Source organism: Nannobrachium achirus (genome assembly GCF_963921795.1).
Source record: "Nannobrachium achirus genome assembly, chromosome: 2".
NCBI classification, from domain to species: domain Eukaryota; kingdom Metazoa; phylum Chordata; class Actinopteri; order Myctophiformes; family Myctophidae; genus Nannobrachium; species Nannobrachium achirus.
The window spans coordinates 10555574-10583572 of record NC_137811.1 but is presented as its reverse complement, the minus strand read 5'-3'; the positions used below and the strand labels follow the sequence as shown (position 1 = coordinate 10583572).

The 27999-nt window shown below is 42.9% G+C and overlaps 2 protein-coding genes across 2 annotated transcripts in view; both read left to right on the top strand.

Moving 5' to 3' along the window:
• Positions 1-324, top strand: part of LOC308296346 (NACHT, LRR and PYD domains-containing protein 3-like) — a gene marked incomplete at both ends in the record, with an annotated part of 52300 nt that extends 51976 nt beyond the window's left edge. The window contains one exon of the mRNA XM_080739604.1: positions 4-324. Within this exon, the coding sequence (XP_080595730.1) occupies positions 4-324 (321 nt within the window). The remainder of the gene's footprint in view (positions 1-3) is intronic.
• Positions 325-365: 41 nt separating this feature from the next.
• On the top strand, positions 366-9229 carry LOC308296339 (protein NLRC3-like; the record flags this gene model as incomplete). The annotated part of the gene is made up of 6 exons (XM_080739589.1): positions 366-378; positions 1284-3072; positions 3170-3340; positions 3670-3843; positions 6175-6221; positions 8703-9229. 6 exons carry the CDS (start codon positions 366-368, stop codon positions 9227-9229), a joined length of 2721 nt encoding a protein of 906 aa, XP_080595715.1.
• Between the last annotated feature and the right edge of the window lie 18770 nt (positions 9230-27999).

Here is a 27999-nt window from a genome sequence, read left to right as displayed (position 1 = left end):
CAGCTGCTTGAAGAGAATCTCGTAACAATCGTGAAGAAAGAGATGAAGAGTTTCCAGAGGGTTTTGAAAAAAGATTACCCAGAATGCTTAGAGAGTCAGAGAGAGGAGGGGGAGGTGGTAGATGGTGAGGGTGAGGAGGCGAGGAGAAGCATCACAGAGGGAGCTCTGAAGAGCACACTGCACCTCCTGAGGAGTCTGAAGCAGGAGAAGCTGGCTGACATCCTGGAGATCAGTAAGAAAGACTTTATTCACACCTTTATGTCCCACACCACCTTTAACATGACAGAGATCAGCAAGAAAGACTTTATTCACACCTTTAACTGACTGAATTTCCCCCTTGGGATAATAAAGGTATCTATCTTAACATGATGGAGAGCAGTAAGAAAGTAATTATACATGATGGAAATAATGATGATCATGAGGAGTATCCATCGCGCCTCTAGCCTAGTTCAGGCCGGTCCGGTGCATCTCAGGAACAGGACTTGAATGTGTAGAAGGAGTATACTGGAGCAAGCACGGACTTTTAGAGCCTTTTTTATTAATGCAGGGTGCAGGCAAGAGTGACAACATTTCGATGTCAATACATCTTCGTCAGGTCATAGCGTGAAGCGTCTACAAAATGGCTTTTATACATGGATAGCAGGGGTTGGCCCTTCAATTAGCCAATCTCCGAAAGCCAGCAATAATGACTACATCTTATTTTAACAAAAAAAATAAAAACAAAACACAATAAACACATGGTAGATGGTGAGGGTTTTTAAAAATATTTAAAAAAATGTCTATACAAAAAAAGAAAAGTTGTTTATACAAAATGTTTTTTAACGTTTATTATCGAAACATGTACTTTGAACCTATAGGCCTCTGCACTGCAACAGATGTAATGTGTATCTTTGCTATTCAGATGACTATGTATGTAGCCCTTTGGGCTCTATTTTCACCCTCCACGTGAAATAAGATGTAGTCATTATTGCTGGCTTTCGGAGATTGGCTAATTGAAGGGCCAACCCCTGCTATCCATGTATAAAAGCCATTTTGTAGACGCTTCACGCTATGACCTGACGAAGATGTATTGACATCGAAACGTTGTCACTCTTGCCTGCACCCTGCATTAATAAAAAAGGAAATAATGATGATGTCTCTGGTCAATGTATACATATCTCCAAGCAGATCCCTATTATTAGAAACAATTCACACAATTAGCTGGCAAAACTATAACTTGTAATCTGTTACTTTATTTAATATCCACATAATACACTCACTGGTGATTTCATTCTTTGGTTTAGAAACTCTTGCTCCTGTCAGTCAACAACAACTCAAGTCTTATCTGAAGGAGAAGTGTAAGAATGTGTCAGAGTGGAATGCTAAAGAGGGAACCCCAACACTTCTGAATCAGATCTTCACAGAGCTCTACATCACACGGGGAGGCAGTGGAGAGGTCAATAAAGAACATGAAGTCAGACAGATTGAAACAGCATCCAGGAAACCAGCCAGACCAGAGACACCAATCAGATTTGAAGACATTTTTAAACCCTTACCTGGACAAGATGAACCAATCAGAATAGTGATGACAAAGGGAGTGGCTGGCATTGGTAAAACAGTCTTAACTCAGAAGAATGCTCTGGACTGGGCAGAAGACAAAGCCAACCAGAATATCCACTTCATGTTTCTACTCACTTTCAGAGGGCTGAATCTGATCAAGGAGAAGTACAGCTTGGTGGGACTTCTTCATCATTTCTTTGGGGGAATCATGAAACCACTCAACAGCTTACAAGAGTTCCAAGTTTTGTTCATCCTTGATGGTTTAGATGAATTGAGGATTCCTCTACACTTCCAGAACAATGAGATTGTAACAGATGTCACAAAGCCAATCTCGATGGATGTGTTGCTGACAAACCTCATCAAGGGAAACCTGCTTCCCTCTGCTTGCATCTGGATAACTACACGACCTGCAGCAGCCGACCAGATCCCAACTGATTATGTTGACAGGCTGACAGAGGTCAGAGGATTCACCGATCCACAGAAGGATGAGTACTTCATCAAGAGATTCGGGGATGAGAAGCAGGCACGCCCAATCCTCTCACACGTCAAGAAATCCAAAAGCCTCCACATCATGTGTCACATCCCCGTCTTCTGTTGGATCACTGCCTTTGTTCTGGAGGACATGTTGAGAACAGATGTGAAAGGATTGCTGCCAAATTACCTGACTGGGATGTACCTCCACTTCATGTTGGTTCAGACCAAACAGAAAGACATGAAATATCATGATGGAGCTCAGACACACTCTGACAAGAATCCAGAAAATACCAAGGTCATTCTGTCTTTGGGAAAACTGGCTTTTCAACAGCTAGAGAAAGGCAACCTGATCTTCTATGAAGCAGACCTGAGAGAGTGTGGTATTGATATCAGAGATGCCTCTGTGTATTCCGGAATGTTTACACAGACCTTTAAAGAGGAGTTTGGTGTGTACAAGGACACAGTGTTCTGCTTTGTCCATCTTAGTGTTCAGGAGTTTCTCGCTGCTCTTTATGTCTTTGTCTCCTTCGTCAACGATGGCATCAACCTACTGTCAGAACCACAAGCAACCTCCAATTGGCCCACGTTATTAAGAAGAAAACCTAACATCTACCAAAGTGCTGTAGACAAGGCCATACAGAGTCCAAATGGACACCTGGACTTGTTCCTTCGGTTCCTGCTGGGCCTCTCTTTGGACACCAATCAGACACTCCTACGAAGACTGCTGACACTGACTGGACCAAGCTTCCAGACCAATCAAGAAACGGTCCAATACATCAAAGAAAAAATCAGAGAGAATCCATCTCCAGAGAGAAGCATGAATCTGTTCCACTGTCTGTATGAGCTTAATGATCATTCCCTAGATGAGGACATCCAAAGCTGGCTGGCATCAGGGCGTCTCTCCACAGACAAGCTTTCTCCTGCTCAGTGGTCAGCTCTGGTCTTCATGTTGCTGTCTTCGGAAAAGGAGCTGGACGTGTTTGACCTGAAGAAATACTGTGCTTCAGAGGAAGCTCTTCTAAAGCTGCTGCCCGTCCTCAAAGACTCCAAGAAAGCTCTGTACGTTCACTGATGACTAGATATATTTAATACATTTTATGATCTTTCTTTAACAGAAAATCGAATAAAAAATTCTTTACCTCGTATGTTTCTCCAGGCTGAGTGGTTGTAACCTGTCAGAGAGTTGCTGTCAGGAGTTGTCGTCAGCTCTCAGCTCCAGCTCTAGTCTGAGAGAAGTGGACTTGAGCAACAATGACCTGCTGGATTCTGGCGTAAACCTTCTGGCTGTGGGACTGGGGAGTCCACACTGCATGTTGGAGACTCTGAAGTCAGTATGCCTGTAATCGTGTTCAACTTTGTCTAAATAAAACAAAATGTCTATATTAAAGGAAAGAAAATGTAATGTGAAAATTCTCACTGTGCGAGTGTGTGTGTGTGTGTGTGTGTGTGTGTGTGTGTGTGTGTGTGTGTGTGTGTGTGTGTGTGTGTGTGTGTGTTTGTGTGTAGTTTGTCAGGATGTCTCATGCTTTATCACTGCTGGATTCTGGCGTAAACCTTTCTCACTGTGTGTGTGTGTGTGTGTGTGTGTGTGTGTGTGTGTGTGTGTGTGTGTGTGTGTGTGTGTGTGTGTGTGTGTGTGCGTGCGTGTGTGTGTAGTTTGTCAGGATGTCTCATCACAGAAAAAGGCTGTTCTGCTCTGACCTCAGCTCTGCGCTCCAACCCTTCCCATTTGAGAGAGCTGAACTTGAGCCACAATCATCCAGGAAAATCAGGAGAAGCGATGCTCTCTGCTGTTGTGAAGGATCCACACTATAGACTGGACACTCTGAGGTATGAGAGACTTGGTCTGTGTGTGAATGTGTCTACTGTCTACTCAGATCATGTGTAAACACTAGGGGTGTAACAATATAGTAACTGCATCGAAATATCGTTTTTAACTTAAAAAATCGAAGTATATCGAAATGAAAACAGCTAAATCGCATCGTATCGTTTTATTTTGTATCGTATCGAATCGGTACACACTATAGGAACACACTATAGTTCTACACAATTCTGGGTAAACTCGTAGCCAATCAGGAAGCAGCATCCGGTGATGTCATCCAATGGGGAAACCCTTGAAAAACACAGAGTGACGTCATTATTTTGTTCTGTGTAAATTCATAGCCAATCAGGAAGCAGCATTCTCTGTGACATCACCATTATTTAGGAAGCCTAGTTCAATGGAGGAGTGGTGCAAGCTTGAGGATTGGTCGAGCTTCACATGACATTTTGGCTATCCAGCCTTTACATAGGCAACACTCTCAATTTCCTGATGCCATGACGATGATGATTGAGGTTAGACAACACACTCCATATGTGGGCGTAGCTGCCTTGGGAACTGGAGCTCCAGGGACCCCCAGGGCCCCCCAAAAAGTGCAAAAATGCCCCCAAAAAGTGCAAAAATGACCAAATGCCGTAACTCGGGCTAGGAGCGACCGGGAGAGCCGGGGCCGGTACCCACACGTCCGCCTCGGCGGCGCCAAAAGAGCCATCAACATGAATCTGTCCCATATAGCGCCACCATCAGGCCCGACACATTTTGGGACACTGCTCCTACAGATTTTGCCCTAAAATCACGCAAATCGGTACACAGTATGTCTACACTCATCTCATCAACATGGATCTGTCCCATATAACGCCACCATCAGGCCGATTTTTTCAAACACATTTTTGGACACTGCTCCTACAGATTTTGCCCTAAAATCACGCAAATTGGTACACAGTATGTCTACACTCATGTCATCAACATGGATCTGTCCCATATAGCGCCACCATCAGGCCCAACACATTTTTGGACACTGCTCCTACAGATTTTGCCCTAAAATCACGCAAATCGGTACACAGTATGTCTACACTCATGTCATCAACATGGATCTGTCCCATATAGCGCCACCATCAGGCCGATTTTTTCAAACACATTTTTAGACACTGCTCCTACAGATTTTGCCCTAAAATCACGCAAATCGGTACACAGTATGTCTACACTCATGTCATCAACATAGATCTGTCCCATATAGCGCCACCATCTGGCCGATTTTTTAAAACACATTTTTGGACACTGCTCCTACACATTTTGCCCTAAAATCACGCTGCGACCTGACGGTCGCTTATCTCCCGATTAGGGAGTCTTACTGGTGGTTATATGTGATCAGAGGTCCGTCCGTCCACCTGCATGCTGACCGGCCGGACGGTTCACCAGTCCAACCCTTAAGAAGAATGTTAATATAGGATTAATACTCAAATCCCCTTGTATCAGTACACTGAACAGTATGAGCTTTCACCCACAGCCTTGTTGTCCAAATGATCTAGGTTTAGAGTATGCTGTCAATCATTGTTTATACTAGAGGTTTGCGCCTGCTTCTCCCGTTTTATAGTAAGATATTATGATGTAACGTGAAGCTTGACCAATCATGGAGATTGGCCCATTTACTGTCTGGTTGGCTGAAATGTCATGCGAAGCTCACCAATCCGCCAATCCTCAAGATTTTTGGACATATGCCCATTTATGCCCATCGGATTGGCTACGGGCATAGACGGCCCCTCTCGTTTCCCCTATATATGGCCTGGGACGTGAACTGGGTGACATCACCCAGTTGATGACATCACTCTGTTATTTCAAGGGTTTTCCCATTGGATGACGTCAACGCAGACACGCAGACGTGGTTTCCCTAATGTATACTTGTCCGAGACAGTTTGCCCTCCTGGCCCCCAAGTTGTGGAATAAACTCCCTGTCGCACTTAGAACAACGGACTCACTCGCTAGCTTTCGCCGTGGACTGAAGACTCACCTTTTCAGACTCCACCTAAACCCATAGCACTACAGAAAAGTCAGTGACCATACATGAAGCTAGTTAGCATTAGTTTTTTGTCTTTAGGTTTTTAGAACTTTGATTATACTGTGTTTTTTCTAGATAAATATCCATTTGCATTTGTTATATTGTTGATGTTCTGACATATTATCTTGTTTATTATTGTGATGTTATCTGCTTATTGTAAGTCGCTTTGGATTAAAAGCGTCTGCTAAATGCCTAAACTGTAAACTGTAAACTGTAAACTGTATAGATAGATAGATAGTATCATAGAGAATATTCAGGCCTGACTTTGTCTCTCCTCCAACTCCAGTGTGGACCATGGTGGAGAGAACATGCTGACACCAGGACTGAAGAAGTGTAAGTGTCTATTCTGTTTTATTCATTCAATCAAAGCAGCAGCACATGCAGCTATTTAGAACAGTGGTTCTCAAGGTGGGGTCTGGGGACCCCCAGGGGTCTTTGGGGGGATTCCATGGGGTCCCCAGCTAAATGTGTTAATACAGCATCACAATATTTTTTATCCATACAGTAAAGCTGGGCGATATTAGAAAAACCTTCGATATTCGACCACGTTGTTGAATACCTCAATATCGATATTACTCACGACATTAGTAAAAACAATTGCATAGTTTTTATTTTTTTTCTACTTTAGGCCCACTGCCTGCCTAAACAAGATAATGAATAGCATATCCATGCCTGCACACTGCACAGTACACATAGAATAAATACATTAAATGCCTTTATCCATAATCCATTTTCCAATCCGGGTTGCAGATGGACTGCTTTTTTGCATGTGCTACATGTACGTGCATGCATAGTGTGTCTGTTAGTTCATTTGACACATAAACCAATAGAAGCATGTGACAATCATTCACTCATTCATTCATCCTACTCTGAATGAAGATCATAATAACCATAATGAGTACGCTGATACAGTATGTGATAATAACAAAAGCTCATCTCCAAGCACAAGACAGGCAGTGACTGTCATTGTGTGTCGTCAAGTCACCATATAGCTGTCTGTCATGGGCATGATATGCCCTCTAGCTGTCACCTGTGGGCATTACAGCCCATCTGTTATCATTCAAAGCAGATGATGGTTTGTTACAGTAATGTGAGGTGAAATATTAGCCTGGGTAAACAGATAATATAAATGCATGCTGTTTGTCTACATTCAATTAACACAGTGAATATAAATGCATACTGTATGTCTACATTCAATTAACACAGTGAATATGAATGTATACTGTATGTCTACATTCAATTAACACAGTGAATATAAATGCATACTGTATGTCTGCATTCAATTAACACAGTGAATATAAATGCATACTGTATGTCTGCATTCAATTAACACAGTGAATATTGATTGATTGATTGATTGATTGATTGATTGATTGATTGATTGATTGATTGATTGATTGATTGAAACCTTTATTTATTCTCGAAAAGAGCATTGAGGTTCACCCTCATTTGCAATGCTGACGAGATTACATACACAAAGATCAACAATTAGCATACAGATATAAAACAACAACAAAACATAGAATGAAACATCATAGAGAATTAGTAAGTTAAAAACAATTGCATACTGAGGTAGGGAGATCTAAGAGCATGTTATTAAATTGTCCATAGGATATTGGAGCATTATTTTTTAGCGTGAGTTGATAATAACTATAAAAATCAAACCTCGGTTCGAAGTGAAGCGGTGAATCTTAGTATTAGTAGTAAGGCCAAATTATCATGTGAAGCTTGACCAATCCTCAAAGTATCCATTCATCTGACCAGGAGGGACACTGCACACATACCTTTTAACCCATTTAGTGCTCCAGACATGAACGGGTTAAATGTCCAGCGCGCCTTTCGTCTGCTCCGTCCGCGGCCAGTCTCTTATTTTGAAGGCCTGAAGTTGACTGTGCAAACATTTCCTGTCCTGTACGTCCAGAATATGTGTGCGGTGGAGAGGAGAGGAGAGGAAAAGGGAGAGGAGAGGAGAGGAGAGGAGAGGAGAGGAGAGGAAGAGTAGAGTAGAGTAGAGTAGAGTAGAGTAGAGTAGAGTAGAGGAGAGGAGAGGAAGAGTAGATTAGAGGAGAGGAGAGTAGAGGAAAGAGGAGAGTAGAGTAGAGTAGAGTCGAGTAGAGTAGAGTAGAGGAAAAGGGAGAGGAGAAGAGAGGAGAGTAGAGGAAGAGTAGAGGAGAGGAGAGTAGAGGAGAGGAGAGTACAGGAGAGGAGAGTAGAGTAGAGTAGAGAAGAGGAGAGGAGAGGAGAGGAGAGGAGAGGAGAGGAGAGGAAAAGGAAAAGGAAAAGGAAAAGGAAAAGGAAAAGGAAGAGTACAGTAGAGTAAGAGGAGAGGAGAGGAGAGGAGAGGAGAGGAGAGGAGAGGAGAGGAGAGGAGAGGAGGAGGAGGAGGAGGAGAGTAGAGTAGAGGAAAAGGGAGAGTAGAGGAGAGGAGAGGGAGAGGAGAGGAGAGGAGAGGAAAAGGAAGAGTAGAGTAGAGTAGAGTAGAGTAGAGTAAGAGGAGAGGAGAGGAGAGGAGAGGAGAGGAGAGGAGAGGAGAGGAGAGGAGAGGAGAGAGTAGAGTAGAGTAGAGGAAAAGGGAGAGGAGAGGAGAGGAGAGGAGAGGAGAGGAGAGGAGAGGAGAGGAGAGGAAAAGGAAGAGTAGAGCGTGTGTGCATGTGTATAATACACACAAACACACCCCCCCCACACACACACACACACACACACACCTCCCCTCTGTTGTTGTTGTTGTTGTTGTTGTTGTTGTTGTTGTTGTTGTTGTTGTTGTTGTGTGTGATTGTTAACAGGTGTTGTATTGTGTGTTGTTCGTCCCATCAGATGTGTGTGAACTCACACTGGATCCAAACACAGCATACAAACAACTCTCTCTGAACAACAAGAAGGTGACACTGGTGAGAGAGGATCAGAACTATCCTCGTCATGCAGACAGATTTGAGGACTGCAGTCAGGTGATGTGTAGAGAGAGTCTGACTGGACGCTGTTACTGGGAGGTGGAGTACAGTGGAAGTGTTTCTATAGCAGTGTCATATAGTGGTATCAACAGACAGGGTGTTGACAGTGGGTTTGGATCCAATAACATGTCATGGAGTCTGATATGTAATGGTGATAATAACAGGTACACTGTGTGTCACAATAAGAAGTACACTGTCCTCCCTTTGCGTACCTCCTACTCCAACAGAGTAGCAGTGTATGTAGACTGTCCTACCGGCACTGTGTCCTTCTACACAGTGTCTTGTGACACACTGACACACCTGTACACCTTCCACACCTCCTTCACTGAACCTCTCTATGCTGGGTTCAGGTGCTGGGGGTCCTATGGCTCCACAGTGTCTCTGTGTGTCTGATAGAGGAGGAGGAGGAGGAGGAGGAGCTATAATGTATATAATGTATAATGTACAGTAGCAGCTTGTGGTTCCCCTGTGTGTGTGTGTGTGTGTGTGTGTGTGTGTGTGTGTGTGTGTGTGTGTGTGTGTGTGTGTGTGTGTGTGTGTGTGTGTGTGTGTGTGTGTGTGTGTGTGTGTGCGCGCGTGCGTGCGTGCGTGCGCGCGTGCGTGTGTGTATCCGGGTGAGTGTGTTTGCGCATGTGTGTTTGTGTGAGTGTGTGCATGTGCCTGCATGGGTACCTGGACGCACACACATGGACACGCGTGCACACACACACAGACAGATGCATATACACGCACGCACGCATGCACGCGCACGCGCGCACACACACACACACACACACACACACACACACACACACACACACACACACACACACACACACACACAGAGAGGCTCTTCAGAGTGTGTAGAAGAAGAAGAAGCAGTTGAAGGGGGACTAAAGATCTACAAGCGCACAACATGTTGTGTGACGCGTTGTAAATCTGCAGTTTTCACTTTATTCAGCTTTTATTTTTCATTTAATCTGAATTGAAGTTAAACTCATTATATTTTCTAGGCGTATTGTTTTGAACACCTGTGTTGTAAAACTGTGGTTCTCAACTTTTTACAACATTTCAACGTTGGGCCATCAGACCTCCATAACTCTGAGAGGGTACAAATGGAACCAAATGGACCCTTACGGGTCAATTTGGTTCCATTTGTACACTCTCAGAGTTACACACCTGTCAGGGTCCATTTGGTTCACAACTATTGTTTTGCTGGGGACCCCCTGCAACACACTCAAGGACCCCTGGGGGTCCCCGGACCCCACTTTGAGAACCACTGTTGTAAAATACACTTCTGTTTGGAGTAATGTGCTCAAGCAATCCAGGAAAAAAAGCTGTTTTATTAAAAGATAAATGTTAAATTGTTAAAATAATGCTTTGCTTTGTCTTCATTGTTTCAGTGTTTCCAGTGGTGTAAGAAGTAGTCAGATTGTTGTTGTTGTTGTTGTTGTAACTTAAAGGTCGGGTGACATGGCCAAAACAGCTAATTATTGCTATCAAATTAGCCAATTTTTTTAATGATGTCATGTACCCCCATGTTAACTCATTTACCGCCTCCCCCGATAGTCCCGAGAAAATCCCAATGTCGTTCCCCGCCAGGCCCGATAGTCCCGAGAATTTGCTTTTATATAATGTAATGTTTAATTACACTCTTCCCCAGCCCGTGAAAAATTTGGAGCCTTCTGTCATAAAGGGAACCAACAATATCACTCACCAAAGTGAAAACAAGAGTGTAATAATGTATAAATCTCAATAAAAATGAATAAAACTCCCAATAAACCACAGTGAATGCATTTAGCGTGGCAGAGCGCAGCCCGCAGAGTGCAATCAGCGACACACTGGGCACACGCATGTAGAGGGATGTGGGGCAGGGATGTGCAGAGAATATTTAGAGAGGCAGGGGCTGACATTTCTAAAGGGGCCTTTTGGTGGACAATTCTCTTGAAGGGCAGGGGCTCAAGCCCCCTTTGATGTCTATGTGTGTACATGCCTGGTGCAGCCGTGCAGGGGCTAGCAGAAGCTACAACATAAACGGAGCAGCTGGATCTGAGACAAATCAAACAAAATCCAGTAAAATGTTCAATTGGAAAGCCATGAACTGCCACACAACAGACAGCTCCCAAAGTCTCCACGACAAAATATTATGTCCCAGCCAGACAACAAGATCAGAGCACAAGGGAAAAGTGGGACTGAGTCTGAGTTACTAGGGCCCAAGGTGGAAGGGGCTTCATTATTTTATACTTTTGCTATTGAAAAATAGCAGATCTACAAGCTTGCAGCGTGACACTCGGTGCCATGCTGTGAGCTTGTATATATCTATTTTTTAAATCCCCCTATGTAGAAAATTCATGGGGGGCCCGCAGTGAATCCTTGTACCCAGGGCCCAGCATTTGATCCGACACCCAGTTGGAACAGATCCTCAGCCCACTAGAAACACATAGAAAGCCTGGTGAGGCGAGGTTACAAACAACACCTACTGAACAAGATGCAGCGCCGTCGGCCGGTCCAGTCGACCACCAACCATCTTCAAGCCCTGCTACGGGAGTGGAGAGGAGAAAATATCCCCCCCCCCCCCCGGCGGAGTCCTCAGTCTGAAGAAAAGCAACGTGTCGCGTCCATATAACTTCCATCGCTATGTAACAAAACTGGTGAAAATAGCAGATCTGCAAGCACACAACGCCTCGCATCCAAGCGCGACCATGGAGCCTGATGGAGGAGTAGTTCTAGGTGTATTATATTCCAGTTCTCACACGTCCAAACTCCCAGCGGTGTAACAAAAAAATGTAGTGAAAATAGCAGATCTACAACGCGTCGCGACGAGTGGAATCCAACGTGGAAGAAACGCAAACACGACGATCATCATTGTCAGTAAGTGTATTGTTGTTGTTTCCATCCAAACCTAAACTTGGTTCTTCCTCCTCACTTTGCTGGCTGCTGATCGTGCATGTGCGCGTGTTTGAGGCGCGCCGCGCAACGACGCAAGTGCTTGCAGCCTGAAGGGAGGAAACGTGCTCGCACCTGGAGAAATATCACCACTGGGCGTGTGTGTCTGTGTGATCGCTGCAGTCTGTTCCGTTCTAAAGCCTGCCTACTGTATCCGGTTAGGTAACACTCAAATACATGCAAGACACGTTTCCGCATCTGGTATAGACCCAGAACGGATCAGCAGCAACAAGCAGAGTAATTTGTCCGATCAGCTCTCTTCTCTACCAGGCCACTGCGGCCAGCCAGCAGTTTGCGCACATCAACATAGCATGAGAGCGCTTCAATTCAAAGGAACGTTATTGGCATGAGAAAACATAGGCTACGTCAAAAGCAAGTGCCACAAATAAATAAAAACAGTTGAATATGGGGAACATATTTACAGTTATACACATAAGCCTTGCCTTATATAAAGTTATAAGTTATAAGTGTGTGTGTGTTTGTTTGTGTGTGTGTGTGTGTGTGTGTGTGTGTGTGTGTGTGTGTGTGTGTGTGTGTGTGTGTGTGTGTGTGTGTGTGTGTGTGTGTGTGTGTGTGTGTGTCAAAATGTGATCTGTGCAAAATAAAACACTTGAATGTTGAATAAAATAAAACACAATATTTGTGTGAAGTCAGTATGACGCCCTAAGGGCAAGAGGTGACCTATTACAGCCCTATTACACTATTCCAGTTATTGCCCTATTACACAATTACACTTATTACACTAGTACACTTATCTGATGAAGTGCCTGACGCCATAAATACAAATATCGACTGAATTATCCACTTGAAAAGCGATCGATCACAAAAAGGTCAATATCTCCAGTTTTTTCAATTATAGCTGGATTTTGGTAAAAAATTGCTATTTTGAGATGGCTACAACTATAGAAAAAAAAGCTTTTTATTTATTTATTTTATTTTTTGGTGAGACTAGAGGTTGTCCTCTTTCATTTCAGGTACTGTATGACATTGTCGAAAAGAAACAGAATTTAGGAAAAATGTCAATATAAAAAAAATATATACATTTTTTTATTAAACAAAATGGCAGGAGAGCCATACAGTCAATGTTAAAATGGCGGCCAATGTGTTAAATGACCCAATCAAATTAATTTATTGTAGTTACTGTACTGAAAGTAGTACTTTCTGTACAGTAACGGCAATACATTAATTTGATTGTGCTAATATGGGGGGGAGGGGCAGAGTCGAGCATCCATATCACCAGTAAGACTCCCTAATCGGGAGATAAGCGACCGTAGGTCACTTATCTCCACAAATAGGGCAAAAATTTGTTTTTCCAAAATCTTCCGGATCCATGTTGATGACATGAGTGTAGACATACTGTGTAGTGCTTTTCGTGATTTTAGGGCAAAATCTGTAGGAGCAGTGTCCAAAAATGTGTTTTAAAAAATCGGCCTGAAGGTGGAGCTATATGGGACAGATTCATGTTGATGGGATGAGTGTAGACATACTGTGTAGCAATTTGTGTGATTTTAGGGCCAAAACTGTAGGAGCAGTGGCCAAAAATGTGTTTTAAAAATCGGCCTGAAGGTGGCGTTAGAAGAGGGCCATGTGAGAAATGAGGGGTGGGGTCTCCGCGTTGCCTTGGCGGACGAATAGGTTCTCCCGGACGCTCCTAGCCCGAGTTACGGCATTTTATGTGAGCTGCAGTGGAGGGGGTCCTCCACTGGGGGCGTCACCACTTTTGCATCCGTTCTGGAGCACCAGGAGTGGGTGGTCCCCGGGAATTCCCCGTGAGCAGCCCCGTTGGGGTGGTCATTTGGTCATTTTTGCACAGTTGGTCATTTTTTACACTTGGGGGTCCCCCAGGGCCGGGGGTCCTTGGAGGTTGTAGTTTGGCAGGTAAGGAGTGTGTGTGCAAAATGTGGCATGGATGGGGGCAACGGTTGTGGAGATATGAGCAGGGCAAAAGTGTGACGTGTGACGTGTGACTCACTCACTCACTCACGGACGGACGGACGGACAGCCGGTGGAGGTTTTGGTAGTAAAAGCTGTCCGAGGTGTGTTTCCGACTTTCTAAACCAACTTTAAAACTCAGTTCTAGGGGCTATAAAATCAATGGTTAGACCGGTAAAAAAGTACATGTCTTCTTCAAAAAAGGTGTCAGAGATTAGTTACGAGGGTCAATACGCTTCTCCCCGTCTATGAGACGGTTTTGTCGGCCATACCCTGCTGTCTCTTCCCCTAAACCTGACTGGAGCACCAGACCGACCGGAGCAAGCCATAATGTCCTGCTGTACGCCCGTCGGAGGACTGAGGTCCGTGGCTCATACACTCTGTGTGTGTAGCCTGTGTGTGTGTGCGTTCGTGCGTGCGTGCGTGCGTGCGTGCGTGCGTGTGTGTGTGTGTGTGTGTGTGTGTGTGTAGTGCGGTGCGGCGCTAGCCGGGCTACACGCTAACAACAACGCATCACGTTGTGCGCGGCAGAAGTATACATTGCGCGGCAACGCACGACGGACGAAGTATACATTCACTACTAACTGATACGGCCCGCCTCCTTTTCAGACTGTTTGGAGAAAGACCACGTGACCTACTGCAGCACAATGTTAAATTTCGGGGCGCGTCACCACTCCTTTAAAGAGGTTTTTCACTTTAAAACTATTCTGGTCTCATTTTAACATCTACTCGGGCTGTTGTGTTTCACCCCAGACAGTTTTTAAGTTGCTTGATTCAATATTTACAATGTTGATTCATTTGATCAGACACGCCCCCTCCTACATTTAGAGGATGAGCTTGTAGATCTGCTATTTTTACTTTTTTTTTTATCTTTGGGAATCTGGGGTAAAACTTTCCGCCTATAATGAATGAATGAATACCTACTCCTCCCGCGGGGGAAATTCAGATATCGCAGCCCAACCCAGCTGCTTTTTTTTAATCAGCTTTGACCCAGCTGAACTCAACCCAGTGATGCCCACAAGGAGCGTAAGGGGGAAGGGGAGCAGTGGTAGCTGGAGTGGGGAATCGTACCTGCGACCTCTGGGGCCTCCGGAGTCCTAGTTGTGGACACTAACCACTCAGCCACCACTGCTCTAATAATAATGACATGCCTAAAATATCTAGATAGATTGTTAGTATATTATCTTATTAAATTATCATTAATCTTTAGTGTTTGACATGAAAGAAAACAAATGAAAGAAACATCATCTTGGGAAACACTAACACCAGGGCTCCACTGCAGCCATCGGGCGTCTCATCAGCACCAACACAGGGAACGTTCCTTTTTAATCAATGAAGGAAGCTCCATTGCTGACGTTGTGCTGCGTTCGGTGCCGGCGTCGGACGCCCAATTCACCCGGTTCATTTTACGCCGGCACACAGGGGTGTCACACCAAATACTGGGCCCTGGGTACAAGGATTCACTGTGGGCCCCCCATGAATGTTCTTCATAGGGGTATGGGTTTAACCCATTTAGACTGGGAATGCATTATTATGCGTTATTACCCGGCCTGTTTGGTTTCTTGATTCTGATTGGTCGAGCGCTGAAATCAGAGGTCTGATATCCCACGATAACAGACCGCTCCGCTCTATAACAGACCGCTGCCTAATCAAAGGCTCAGAGCACCTGCTGCAGTCCAGCTGCACTGCGAGAATCTTAGCTGTATCCAAAATGTCAGTAATGTAAACACACACACAGCGACATTTAGAACTAAATGTAGCTCTCAAGAATGTTTTTCAGAATATCTTTAGCGAGAAATAGACGACGTAGTATCAGAAAATGGATTCTATCTAATCAGCACTTCCTTGTTTTCCAAGGCGACCGTGTCGCGCTGGGGGGACGCCCAGCGCGACACTTGTGGAACACTTCCAGCCGTCTGTAAACAAGGAAATACTTTGTTTTGTTTTTAGTTTTGAGTCGAATTATTAATTTTATTTAGTAGCCGGGTAATAAGCGGGATAATGCTAGCGCCTCGGGAGTTATCAAGCCGTCGGTCTGTTATCTAGCGTCATTCACCGCGGAGCCATTCATTATTATCCCTTACTTATTTTGTTCTTTAACTATTGGAAAATAGCAGATATACAAGCTCAAAGCGCGGCTGAAAGCTTGTAGATCTGCTATTTTTGAAGAAAAAAAAGTCTTTGAATATTTCAAATCCTTTTTTGAAAGATTTTTTGAAAAACCTATGTTCTACCGGTATGTCAGTGGTGCTCAGATTGTTTCATGTGAAGGACCCCCAAAATGATATGTATTTGGCCAGGGACCCCATCTCAAAATATTTAGTTCCAGGGACCCCCCCAGAAGCAAAATTTGAGTTACAAATGTTTGCTTAAAAAATACATATATTCAAAGATTTGCACACATTTTCACGACTTTTCAAAAATAGCAGATCTACAAGCTCGCAGCCGGGCACACGGTGCCGCGCTGTGAGCTTATATATCTGCTATTTTTCAATACTGAAGTATAACATAATTAAGTCCACCTTGGGCCCTATTAGTCCCACCTTTCCCCCCCTTGTAACTCTCCTGCCGGCACAACACAGCGCTCCTAGTGGTGCCCTGGTGTAATACAGCTCCCCACCACAATGTGACTGTTATGTACCTTTACAGGAGATAATAAAGAAACCCTGAACCTTGACTTGTTGGATTGTTCTTGCTGACAGTCTGATCACTTCCTGTACTTCTTCTGTATGTCCTTAAACACTGAAACCCTCTGATCCACAAACACACCCCAGTTGGAACTGTACTTGGACCGCTCTTTTCCATCTACGCCAAATCTCTGTGCTAAAAATAGCTGATATAGAGCTTATAGATCTGCCTTTTTTTACAAATGTTCCCCCCAGGATAGGGATGCTGGTGTTCAAGTGGTTAAATATAATGTGTGAGCCTCACAGTTACTGAATGTTCACTTTCACAATTCCACAATTCCCAACCTCCCTGAACACAGCAGACAGGATATTATCCTGCTACAACCACACATCATGAATAGCAGCTTTATTTAAACTTTTCCAGTACTATCCTATCAGAAACATAAAAAAAATGCAGTGGTTTAGTGTGATTTAAAGGAATAGTTCAACCCCAAAATGATTACTCATCGATTACCCACCCCAAGGAGACTTGAGTCCAGTACACAAATGCATTTGTGTCTCCATCCGAAAACAATGGGGGTACATTTTTATAATCAAATTATTGTCTTAGGAATGCAAAAAAAGAAAAAGAAAAAAAAAGTCTCCATGCATGCGGTGAGCAGGCCTAATCGATAGGGGAAAATCTTTCATTTTGGGGGTGAGCTACTCCTTTAAGGCAGTGATATACGTTGCCACTTTCGTGTTTCATGTAAATATACATTCATGAACGGCACGCACAAACAAAATCTTGATGAAAGTTTTATTTTATATTAAATATATTACAATAATGAATGATTGAGTAAGAGAGAAAATAAATGTGGGCATTGGGTTTTTGCATGGTCAGTCTATGTACAGCATCCATCCAAAAGAAAAAGACACAAACTACAGTGTGGAGACAGACTGGGAACCAGAGTGATGTATATGTACCTGTTAAGACTACAGTCTGGACAATAGTGATGGACCTGTTAAGACTACAGTCTGGACAATAGTGATGTCCATGGACCTGTTAAGAGCAGTGTGGCTCAGCCAGCTGAACTGGACTCAATGTACAATACTACATATGAGATATGGAAGTGAGATTTCAGTTCATTGTTAAATACGAATTAGTCTAGTGCAGGGGTCTTCAACAGGGGCTCCGGGACCCCTAGGGGGTCCTCAGAGTTACTACAGGGGGGCCGCCAAATCTTTGTGATAGGATAATTCTTTTAAATTAACAACTTTAACCCTCACATCCCTATTCTGAGGAGAAAATAGCAGATCTACAAGCTCTCAACGCCTCACGCTGCGAGGCGTTGAGAGCTTGTAGATCGGCTATTTTCGGCATATAGGTTTGGTGTAGAGGTAAAAAAGAGTGTACCAAAAACAGAGTGAAAGGTCAAGTTAACACAAATCCAACCGACTGATGACAGTGCTGTCAAACGTCTAAGAAGTCTATGAATCTATCTATGAAATCGATGAAAATCTGCAACACCCATATATCTGTTGAGGGGGGTCCCTGCTTGGCTGCTTCATCTCTCTCTCAGCTAAGGGGTCCTTGGCCTGAAAACGTTGAAGACCGTTGTTAACCACCAGTCAGTGACATGGTGAAAATGAAATGCTATAGCATGGCCAGAAGCCTTCACAAGAAGATATTGATTTTAAATGAAACATTACATCCAAATCAAATTAAGTCCATGACTGTCTTGGATAAGTGGAGAAATCTTGGAGGCTCCTCACTGGCAGGTGAGTCAACAGGGACCAACAGCAGTGACAAACACTGGGAGGAATGAATTGGCATAAGGTCTAAATTGGGATAAGGAATGGCTTACAAAGTTATTGGCTACATTACATTTGGAGGGGGGAAAGATGTATCAAATGAACCCAAGAACACATTCCACTTACTGGGGACAAGACAGTAGGACAGTTAGGTGTGATGTTTACCAGGTATCTCTGGAGAAGAAATATGTCATTTAAATGTCATTTAAGGGGTAAAGGTCCACAGGTCAAATATGGTTCTGTTGTGAATCTCAGAAGAACATTCGTTTAAATAGAAATGCAATTCATGAAATTAATGTAATCTGCTAAGAAAAGACAAATAATTGATCGTAAAATCTCAACTCTAGCTGTGATTTGAGAAAGTGTGAAGGAGTCTTTTATGGAGGAGAGCTCTGTGTCTGATGATTTGTCACACTGACCAGCATGGAGACACCGCACGTGTGTTTCACACAGGTCTTTTCATCAATTAACAACAATTCCAACATTTTTCAAAAAGTATTTCATGAAATAAAATAAAAATCTAATTTTCCATGAATAAATAAAACATTCAGACATTTAATATGTAGTGAAAATAGCAGATCCCCAATACTCACGCACACTGTCTGAGCTTGTAGATCTGCTATTTTCACTAGTTTGGGTCCCGGCCAAACGTCTCATTTCTCTTTTGGGTCTTGAGCTAAAAGGTTTGGGAACCACTGGTCTACTGTATACCCTCCCTGAGACCAAAAAGTCAGGGCTGGCAGTGACAGAGACTTTACACACAGAGGACACTGGAAACAACTACATTGGGGACAAAATGAAAAAAGATTGACATTTGTACCAAAAGTCATGGTGACACATGTGGTCCACACCCTAAACAACAAGCTCCAAGTTTCTTACAGGACAGTGTGTGACACAGACAGACTCTTGGAGACATTTTGAACCCTCAGTTCATTTCCACACAGTATTGAGATGTTTAAGATATTGCTCAAGAATCGTGAACACGATACTCGCTTCCCATAAAACAGCTTGGACGTTGTGACTTTTACTCAGCAGTGAAAACCAAAAGCTCTGGCAGCGAGAAAAAGGCAACATCATCAGCTCACCAGGACAGATCTCTAAGGCATTTCTGCTCCATGCCGCCATAGCTGTGTCCAAGACATATACATTAGACATCACACAGATCTTCACATGCTAGAGTAAGTAGTAACAGCTGGGAATCACCCCCCAGATAAGTGTGCTTTAAACAGAAAGAACCAACTCAAAGCAGCTCCCCGCCCACACCCATCAATGCACAATTACAATAATGCACTTCATTCAATTACCATTTGAATAACTGCTGTACATAATACTGAGAGAAAAAAGACAACATTATAAAGGTACTTGAGAGTAAAAAAACAAAAGATACTTGTCATCTGGTAGCAATATTAATCTAATATTGTGAAGATCTTAGTATCTATACAGTCTTAGTGCATACAAGAACTTAAAACGAACAGGCCCACATTGAAAGGAACCAAAAAAGGCAGCTAAACCACATAGAGAGAGAGAGAGAGAGAGAGAGAGAGAGAGAGAGAGAGAGAGAGAGAGAGCCTTAAGACAGAATAGTATCTACAGATGGCTTAATTTATACTTTGTTGTTTGACACAGCCGTGCGACAAAGTATAAATTTGCCTTTAGTGTTTAATCAAGTTGTTATGGAGAATGGATCTCAGATAGATTTAAAACAAAACAAAAAGAAAGGAATCAAACTGTGATGCTGGCATGCACTGTCAAGAGTCTATGCACAGCATCGTTATCAATTCATAGATTCTCACTCGTCTTTCAACCACTGTGGATTGATCCCATGACCAGCTGGCCTTAAATGCTGATTTATACTCAGTTGAGTGCTGGTGTCGAGCCCAGAACACAGCCGATTCGCAGGTTTGTAGATCTGCTATTTTCGTAGCACGACACGGCACACAACCAAGTGTAACTCAGTCTTGCAGTTCCGTCTGCTGTCAGTGTAGTGTGTCAGAAAAGGAATAAAGTGGCTTAACATGCTCATTTCCCCAGTAAAGAAACGCACCATTAGCAGAGGACAGACAGAAGGCCACCGTCATGCTAAACGCTCTTAAAACAGCAAGCACTGTACACTAAGGATTCATCACCTGCAAGGCTAAATGTCTGTAGCATCACAGCCAAAAAACAAACAAAAGAAGACCTATTTCAATCCCAACTTCCCAGATTCTCAGCAAACAGGGGTTTAGAGCCGCTAACTGTTGTCGCTCATCTTCACGGTGGGACTTCAGTGTCACATTCAGCTAAAGCCAGTGTCTTCTTGGTGTGCGTGTCGTGTAGCTTTCAGTGCGGGCCTCAATACATCCATAGATAGCGTCAGAGCAAACTAAAAGACATCTGGATCTAGCATCCAGGTGAGAAAGAGGTGAAACAAGGGGCATCATTCACGTCTATAGCTACACCAAAAAATAAATAGAAAACACTTCTTTCTATCCCGTCTCTGTACCGAGGGCACGGAAGGAGACGGCAAACCTACTGGACTCTTAGTTAAATAAAAGAGGAGAGAAATCACTCTCTTCATCGGCAGTCAACTCCATAACATTCTTCATTAATAATACAATGTGCCAAAAATCAACATCAACTTCTTAAATCTAATTGAAACTTTGTCAAATCACCATGTTTGCTAGACGAAAATAACATATTTCTCCAAAAATATGTTTGAGTGTGGAGTGAACATGGCGCCACAAGTTTTTTTTACAATTGAAAATATGTTATTTTCGCCGAGAGACACATTCGCGTGACGGACGTACTACAAATGAGCCGTCAATCAGTGGATTCATCAATGGATGGTTCAATCAATCCCAGTTGAATGTGCATGCATTTCTCCCGTAGTGGCAGGAGGAAAGCAGAGAGGCAAGGAGGAAGCAGACAAACTCCTTCCATTCTGCCACAGGAGGAAGTGGGCGTGAGAGACAGCACATCACACAGGAAGAGACAGAGGGAAGAGGAGAATGGACGCAACATAGAACACTACAACACACACACACACACACACACACACACACACACACACACACACACACACACACACACACACACACACACACACACACAGCAGTGAGGAAGAGGAGAGGAGCAACTCTTCCTCTTCAAAAAGAGCATGAAGACGTGGTCTCATTGGCTGTCCTTGCCTGTACATATTTACACACGGTGCACACGGTGTCTTGCAACTAAAACAGGCGATCTAAAAGCTCTCATTGCGTCACAGCGTGCCACGTTGAGAGCTTACACACACACACACACACACACACACACACACACACACACACACACAGTGGTAAACATTTTTGCTGCATTCATGCTGTATATTCTCATTTAGAATACAGAATAGGGATAATCGTCTAGAGAAAGAAAATTCAATGCTTTCCTTTCTTTTTGCATACTTGATTAATTATGTGTCTTTTTAAAGTCTTTGCAATATACCTCCAAAGGGACTCATGAGGTTGGCACCCTTCGGAATGCAGCATCTCCAATGAAGACGTGTGGCAATGTTGGGAAGGTAGTTCCGCGAAAGCCAGCTGATTCCTTGCAGCTAAAATCCACACATGCGACTGATGACTGAATACGCGTCAGAATAGCGAACAGTTGATCGAAGTTTCGTTTGCAGTTGCAAAGATGAAGTATATGTCGCATGCCTTGGTAAAACAATGTTAAATCAGGCTCTCAGAAGAGAAGAGAGAAAGAAAGAAAGCAGAGTAAGGGAAACCAATTCTTACTCATGTCTTCCTCCAAAAGCCACCCAATCTACTGTCCCTCCATTCAAAAGACAGGTGAGAACTGCATGAGAAATTATGACTGGGGGGGCTATGGGGGGCTGGCTTTTTTAGACTAGGGGCTAATGAATTTTGGCAACAGACAAAAATGAATAACACTGATACGACAAACAAGATTCAATGATCCTAGTTTAATAGGCCACATAAAGTAAATACACGCTACAAATTGTTTAGTGTTTATAATGTTATTATGTATAAAGCATATAGCAATTAACATTACTTTCCATACTACTTGCAAGTGATATTGACTTATGGTTGAGTGTAGACATAATTGCGACCGTAGGTCGCAGTTTAGTATCAAAACCTCCACCGGCCGTCCGTCCGTCGGTCGGTCGGTCGGTCGGTCGGTCGATCGGTCACACGCCACACGTCACACCTTTGCCCTGCTCATATCTCCGCATCAGTATGACATCACACCACATGTGTACACAAACCTTTGTGTACATTGCTGTGGCAACAGTCTGTTGTTGCTGGTCTGTTAGTGTACGTTAGCAACCACCTTAGCAACCATGGTTTTACCCTAGCAACCAACTGTTTACCCTAGCAACCAACTGTTTACCATAGCAACCATGTTTTTTTTACCCTAGCAACCAACTGTTTACCATAGCAACCATTTGTTTTACCCTAGCAACCAACTGTTTACCATAGCAACCATGTTTTTTTTACCTTAGCAACCAACTGTTTACCATAGCAACCATGTTTTTTACCCTACATACCTCCATATATGGAGATAACCGACGAATCTCACTAAGTCTGACCTCACAAGCCCCATATTTGGACACAAACAACATATAACTCCATATATAGAGACATAGCTGCTGACATCAGTATGACATCACACTGCTGACATCAGTATGACATCACACCGTACACAAATGACCCTTATATAAGACCGGCATTATCTACCGACAGATTGTGGAGATAAGCGACCAGCGGTCGCTTATCTCCCGATTAGGGAGTCTTACTGGTATAATAGTCTGGAGGCACTGAGAAAAGAACAGGGGTGGTCAGTGTCACTCACTGCATACCCCTAAACAATAGTGCAATATGTAATATTTTATATATTATATAATAATTAAAAGGTAAAGAAAAGAAATGTTCCACTTTAAAAACACAAATAAGGTTGTAAACTCTTAATAGAAATGATGCATTCACTTTCACACTGAGAAATGCTGTGTTCACTCTGAGCATAGAAAAGTCATATATGTATTGGTATGTCATGATCATGATGGGCCTCACAGACATGCGGCAGGGGCCGCATGCGGGCCGCGGGCCGCGGGTTGAGTAGCGCTGGGTTAGCATTTCACCAGTGTTAGTTTTACTGAGGTTAGGGTTAAGGTTAGGTTTAGGTGCTGCCTGCCGGCCGCCCCCCTCGTGGGGACGCGTCCCCACTGTGGGGATGCGTTCCCGGGTCGGGCCTACAAAACCACTTTCACTTCTGCAGGGGGCACCAGAAACAGTTCACCTTGTGGCATACAAACACTATTAGCGCCTGTAGCTTCCTATAAGTTGCACCCCACAACTGGCAGTGCCCTTGGGTAGGCAACCTGGCCTGGCAGAGATCTGACACTTTTCTAATTCCATTTGATTCAGGTTTACTGAGTATGTCCATTATCTCCTTTAGAGGTGCAGCAGTTAATTGAACTTGAATTGATAATTTAAAGGAAGGATAAATGACATTGCTTTGTTACAATAAGTGTTAAATAGCTATATTTTCTGATTACAGCATACTCATTGGTTCCTATAGAGTGTTTGTTCAGTTACAGGGGTATCCCTGTTTCTTAGCTCTTTTGAAAACAAAGAAAATCTACTTTCAGATCAGGAAGCCAATATTTCAAGTCATAATTCATAATGTAGAATTGTCACACACACGCACGCACGCACGCACGCACGCACGCACGCACGCACGCACACACACACACACACACACACACACACACACACACACACACACACACACACGCACGCACACACACACACACACACACACACAAACTTTGCAAATCCTGCATTGCTGCCAATAATTTATTTAATTGCAAACCAGTGTTAGCTCTATGAATATCTTGTGCATATTGTATTGTTGCTGTTATACATGCAGTCTTGTGGTACATGATCCCACCAACATTTCACTGCTTTTACCTGTATGAGTGAGTGACAAATAAAGGCCTATTTGATCTCAAGGTATCCTAATAACTTTTAAATGAGAAAAACTCCAGAGTCCACTGTACTGCTGCAGTCTGTGGGAAACAGACAGATTAGTTGGGGCGAATCCGATACTTCCATGACCACGAGAGCAAAGGTCCGTTTCTCAGTGGTTTTGTCAACTATGAAGGTTAAATAACAAATTGAGCAAGGGTAATTTTCTGTCTCATTCAGTTACTATACACTATACTATAAAGGAAAAAAATACTCCCAAAAAATCTGCTTTAATTGGGATGTGAGAGGTCAAACTAGGGGTTATAAATTATTTTGAATCCATTGCAAGCATTTGTTTTGCATGAAAAACATTCCTTGGGCTAAAAACGACTGTGAAAAGTGATGACCCATCACTAAACCATAGTTTTGTTTTGTTTGTTAATTTTTTCCTTTATAGTATATAATATCTCATTCATTATATAGTGAATGAGACAGAAAATTACCCTAGCTGTAAAACATTTTGCCCTCATTATTGCGAGGGACATGGGAGCTCAATTTGTTATTTAACCTTCATAGTTGACAAAACCACTGAGAAACGGACCTTTGCTCTCGTGGTCACGGAAATATCGGATTCGCCCCAACTAGATGGAGTGTTATTGTTCTGGATTCAAACCAGTCATCCGTGAGTTCAGTGGCGGCTGAGGGATAGACTTTAAAAACATCTACATGGAACGTCAAGTACGAAAATCTTTATTATCACATTAGCGTGTGTGTGTGTGTGTGTGTGTGTGTGTGTGTGTGTGTGTGTGTGTGTGTGTGTGTGTGTGTGTGTGTGTGTGTGTGTGTGTGTGTGTGTGTGCGCGCGTGTGCGTGCGTGTGTGTGCGTGTGTGCGTTTACGGGGACAAAGTCTATTAGGCAAACCACCATAAAGACACCATGACCTTGACCACACAAGCACACGTGCACCTGTTTGCATGGTGGTGATTGATTTTAAATGTCAAAGTTATTCAATGATAACGTTCAAGTGTCAGAGGAAGAATGACAGAAGCTCCATGTTGTTTGTGCTGCTGATGCAGCTGCTGTGCCAACATAATAACAACATGGATATTAATCTGAGCTCCCAAAATTGGTCAGTGATGGAAAGTAACTAAATACTCAAATAGTGTACTTAAAGGAGTAGTTCACCCCCAAAATGTTTTTTTTCTCTTTCTATTGATTACTCACGCCATGGAGACTTGAGTTCAATAATATTGTTTTGTATTTGTCGCATTCCTAAGACAAAAAAAAAATATTATAGTAAATTTACCCCCATTGATGGGGACCACAATGCATTCGGGTCCCCATCCAGAATCAATGGGAGTACATTTATTGTAATCACATTTTTGTCTTTTGACAAAAAACAAAATATTATTGAACTCAAGTCTCCATGGCGTGAGTAATCAATAGAAAAAAAGTCATTTTGGGGGGTGAACTACTCCTTTAAGGAGGCACTACAGTCCAATCTGTATGCTAGAGTTTGTTAAACAATATAAGTTATACAATCTGTATGGTAGAGTATGTTAATAAAATATAACAAATCTGTATGGTAGAATATGTTAATACAATATAACTTTAACGTATACAGTTATGTTGGTTTTAATTTGTCTCCCTGCTCTTCTGTTGAGACATTAGATTGTGTCAAAGGTCATGTCTCACCTACACACAGGATCTGACACAAATGTTGACCTGATGGTGAAGATTCAATCCATCCCCAGAGCAAGCAGGCAGGCTCTATTAGCTCAATGGTAAAAATGTCTGCACTTGCGCAGCAAACAGGGTTCAAATCCGTGAAGGTAAATCTGTCACCACTGCCAGAGGGAATAATAAACAGTTTATTATTTTAAATACAACAAAGGGACAGTGGTCCACTGAGATTAAGTCAATCATTTCATTTTACACAATACATATTTTTTCCTTGGAAATTTACATTTTTATCAGCATCTGAACTCTGAAATCTGAAAAAAGAGCATGCATTGTTGCATATATTTATATATAATGTAATTTGCTTGAATAAAATACATTTGAAACAATATTTTAGTTTGCTTGTTTTTTGCACCTCAACCACTATGCACCTTTTTCAACATTTATGTTAAGACAGGCAACACTGTCACCCACACTACACAATCCATTCATGCATACACATACACACATTAGGTGTACGTGCGTGTGTGTGTGTGTCATAAACAAACTGCTTCACAATGTTGGTGTAATTAGAGATTCAATAGGTTATATATGTTGTGTATACACAGATGATATGGTGGCCGGAACGTCTCTCCTCTCTCCTCTGTTACCACCTGTGTGCGTGTGTGTGTGTGCGTGCGTGCGTGCGTGCGTGCGTGCGTGCGTGCGTGCGTGCGTGCGTGTGGAGACTCAGATAATCCGGTCATCAAATGATTGGCTCAGGAATGCGACAAAAACAAGTGTGTAATTGATATAAAGTATTTCTTGGGGTGAACTATCCCTAATATTGTATTTTTTACTTGAAAGTAAACAAACAAGAATCGGGTAAGATGAACCTGTGGGTAAGTTGAACCAACTCATGTATCTTATACACATGAGTTGTCATGTGACCTTAATGTGACCTTAAAATAAGGACACGACCATCATTTCCACCTGGCTGTGGAGTTGACAGACACATGGGCAAAGTGCCAAGCATATTTCTACACAAAAAAAAGTGTTTTTAACTTTTCTGGTATAAGGATTTTTATGGTAAAGCATATGTACCCAGGTCTAAACTCATAAATCGTGCATGTTGGGGAAATTCCAATGTATAACTATGTGAATCATTTAGCTCAGCCTGAATAGACACTAACTGATCATTTCAAGTGATAGAAGACATCCCGAAATATGTCTAGATGTTTTGATTTGACTCCTCACTTTTTCTTACTTAGGGCTCGTACACACTGCATGACCTTTTGCTCCGATTATTGCGACCGAAGGTCGTTGCGACCGAAGGTCGCATATACTCTGAAGAATCGTGTCGCTTGAGTGTCCGAAGCCTCGTGACCGTCCTTCCGAAGCCTCTGTGATGTCAGTGTGATGTCAGCGAGTTGTGACATCACTTCCTGTACAGGGCAGCTACACGAAATGTGGATAACACTATATATGGAGATAGTCCAGTCCATCATGTCATATGGGACTACCGTCATAGAAAGTAGCCATTGTTAGGCCGGAGTCAATGGCTGTCTGTCTGACTGCCAAGTCTGCCATTGACTTGCAGCGCATGAACGCCGCACTGGAGCGTGAAAACCAACAGGCCTGATGGAAAATGATACATGGCCGCAGGCTTTGTGACGTCCCACATCTTATGTGCTGGGCATACTACTAACCGACGCCAAGGACCTCCAGAGGCCATACAAAGAGTATCTAACCCGAGGCCCCTTACTAAGTAGCATACATTTACAACATACCTTCTCCAAAAACATCAATATTGAACTCCATATGTATATGGATACATACATGTATTTTTATTAATAAAGGATAAAATAAAATAAAAATGCCATAGATGGGCATTCCCAAAAGCAAAATCCCTTTATGCCCATATATGGGGATTTCTGATGTCATCAATCTCTGGCCCTAACTAGCTCAAAAGCCTGCTTTACTCTGATTTACACCCTACCTTTCCAGATGATGACCTATTGGGTACACACTTATGTCCAAATATAGAAATCCCAAGGCATCAAACCTAAGCTTGGCTTTACTAATTAACATATGTTTCATGCCCATATATGGAGATCCCTGTCCCAATGTTATCAATATTAAGGACATATCTGGAAATGCCCATATTTGGTAATGTCCACATATGGGCATGTTTTGACATAACATAGTCAGGGAACTCCATGTATGGGCATAACATTGATTCTGTGAGTGTGCCATGATTCTGTGAGTGTGCTGAGCTCC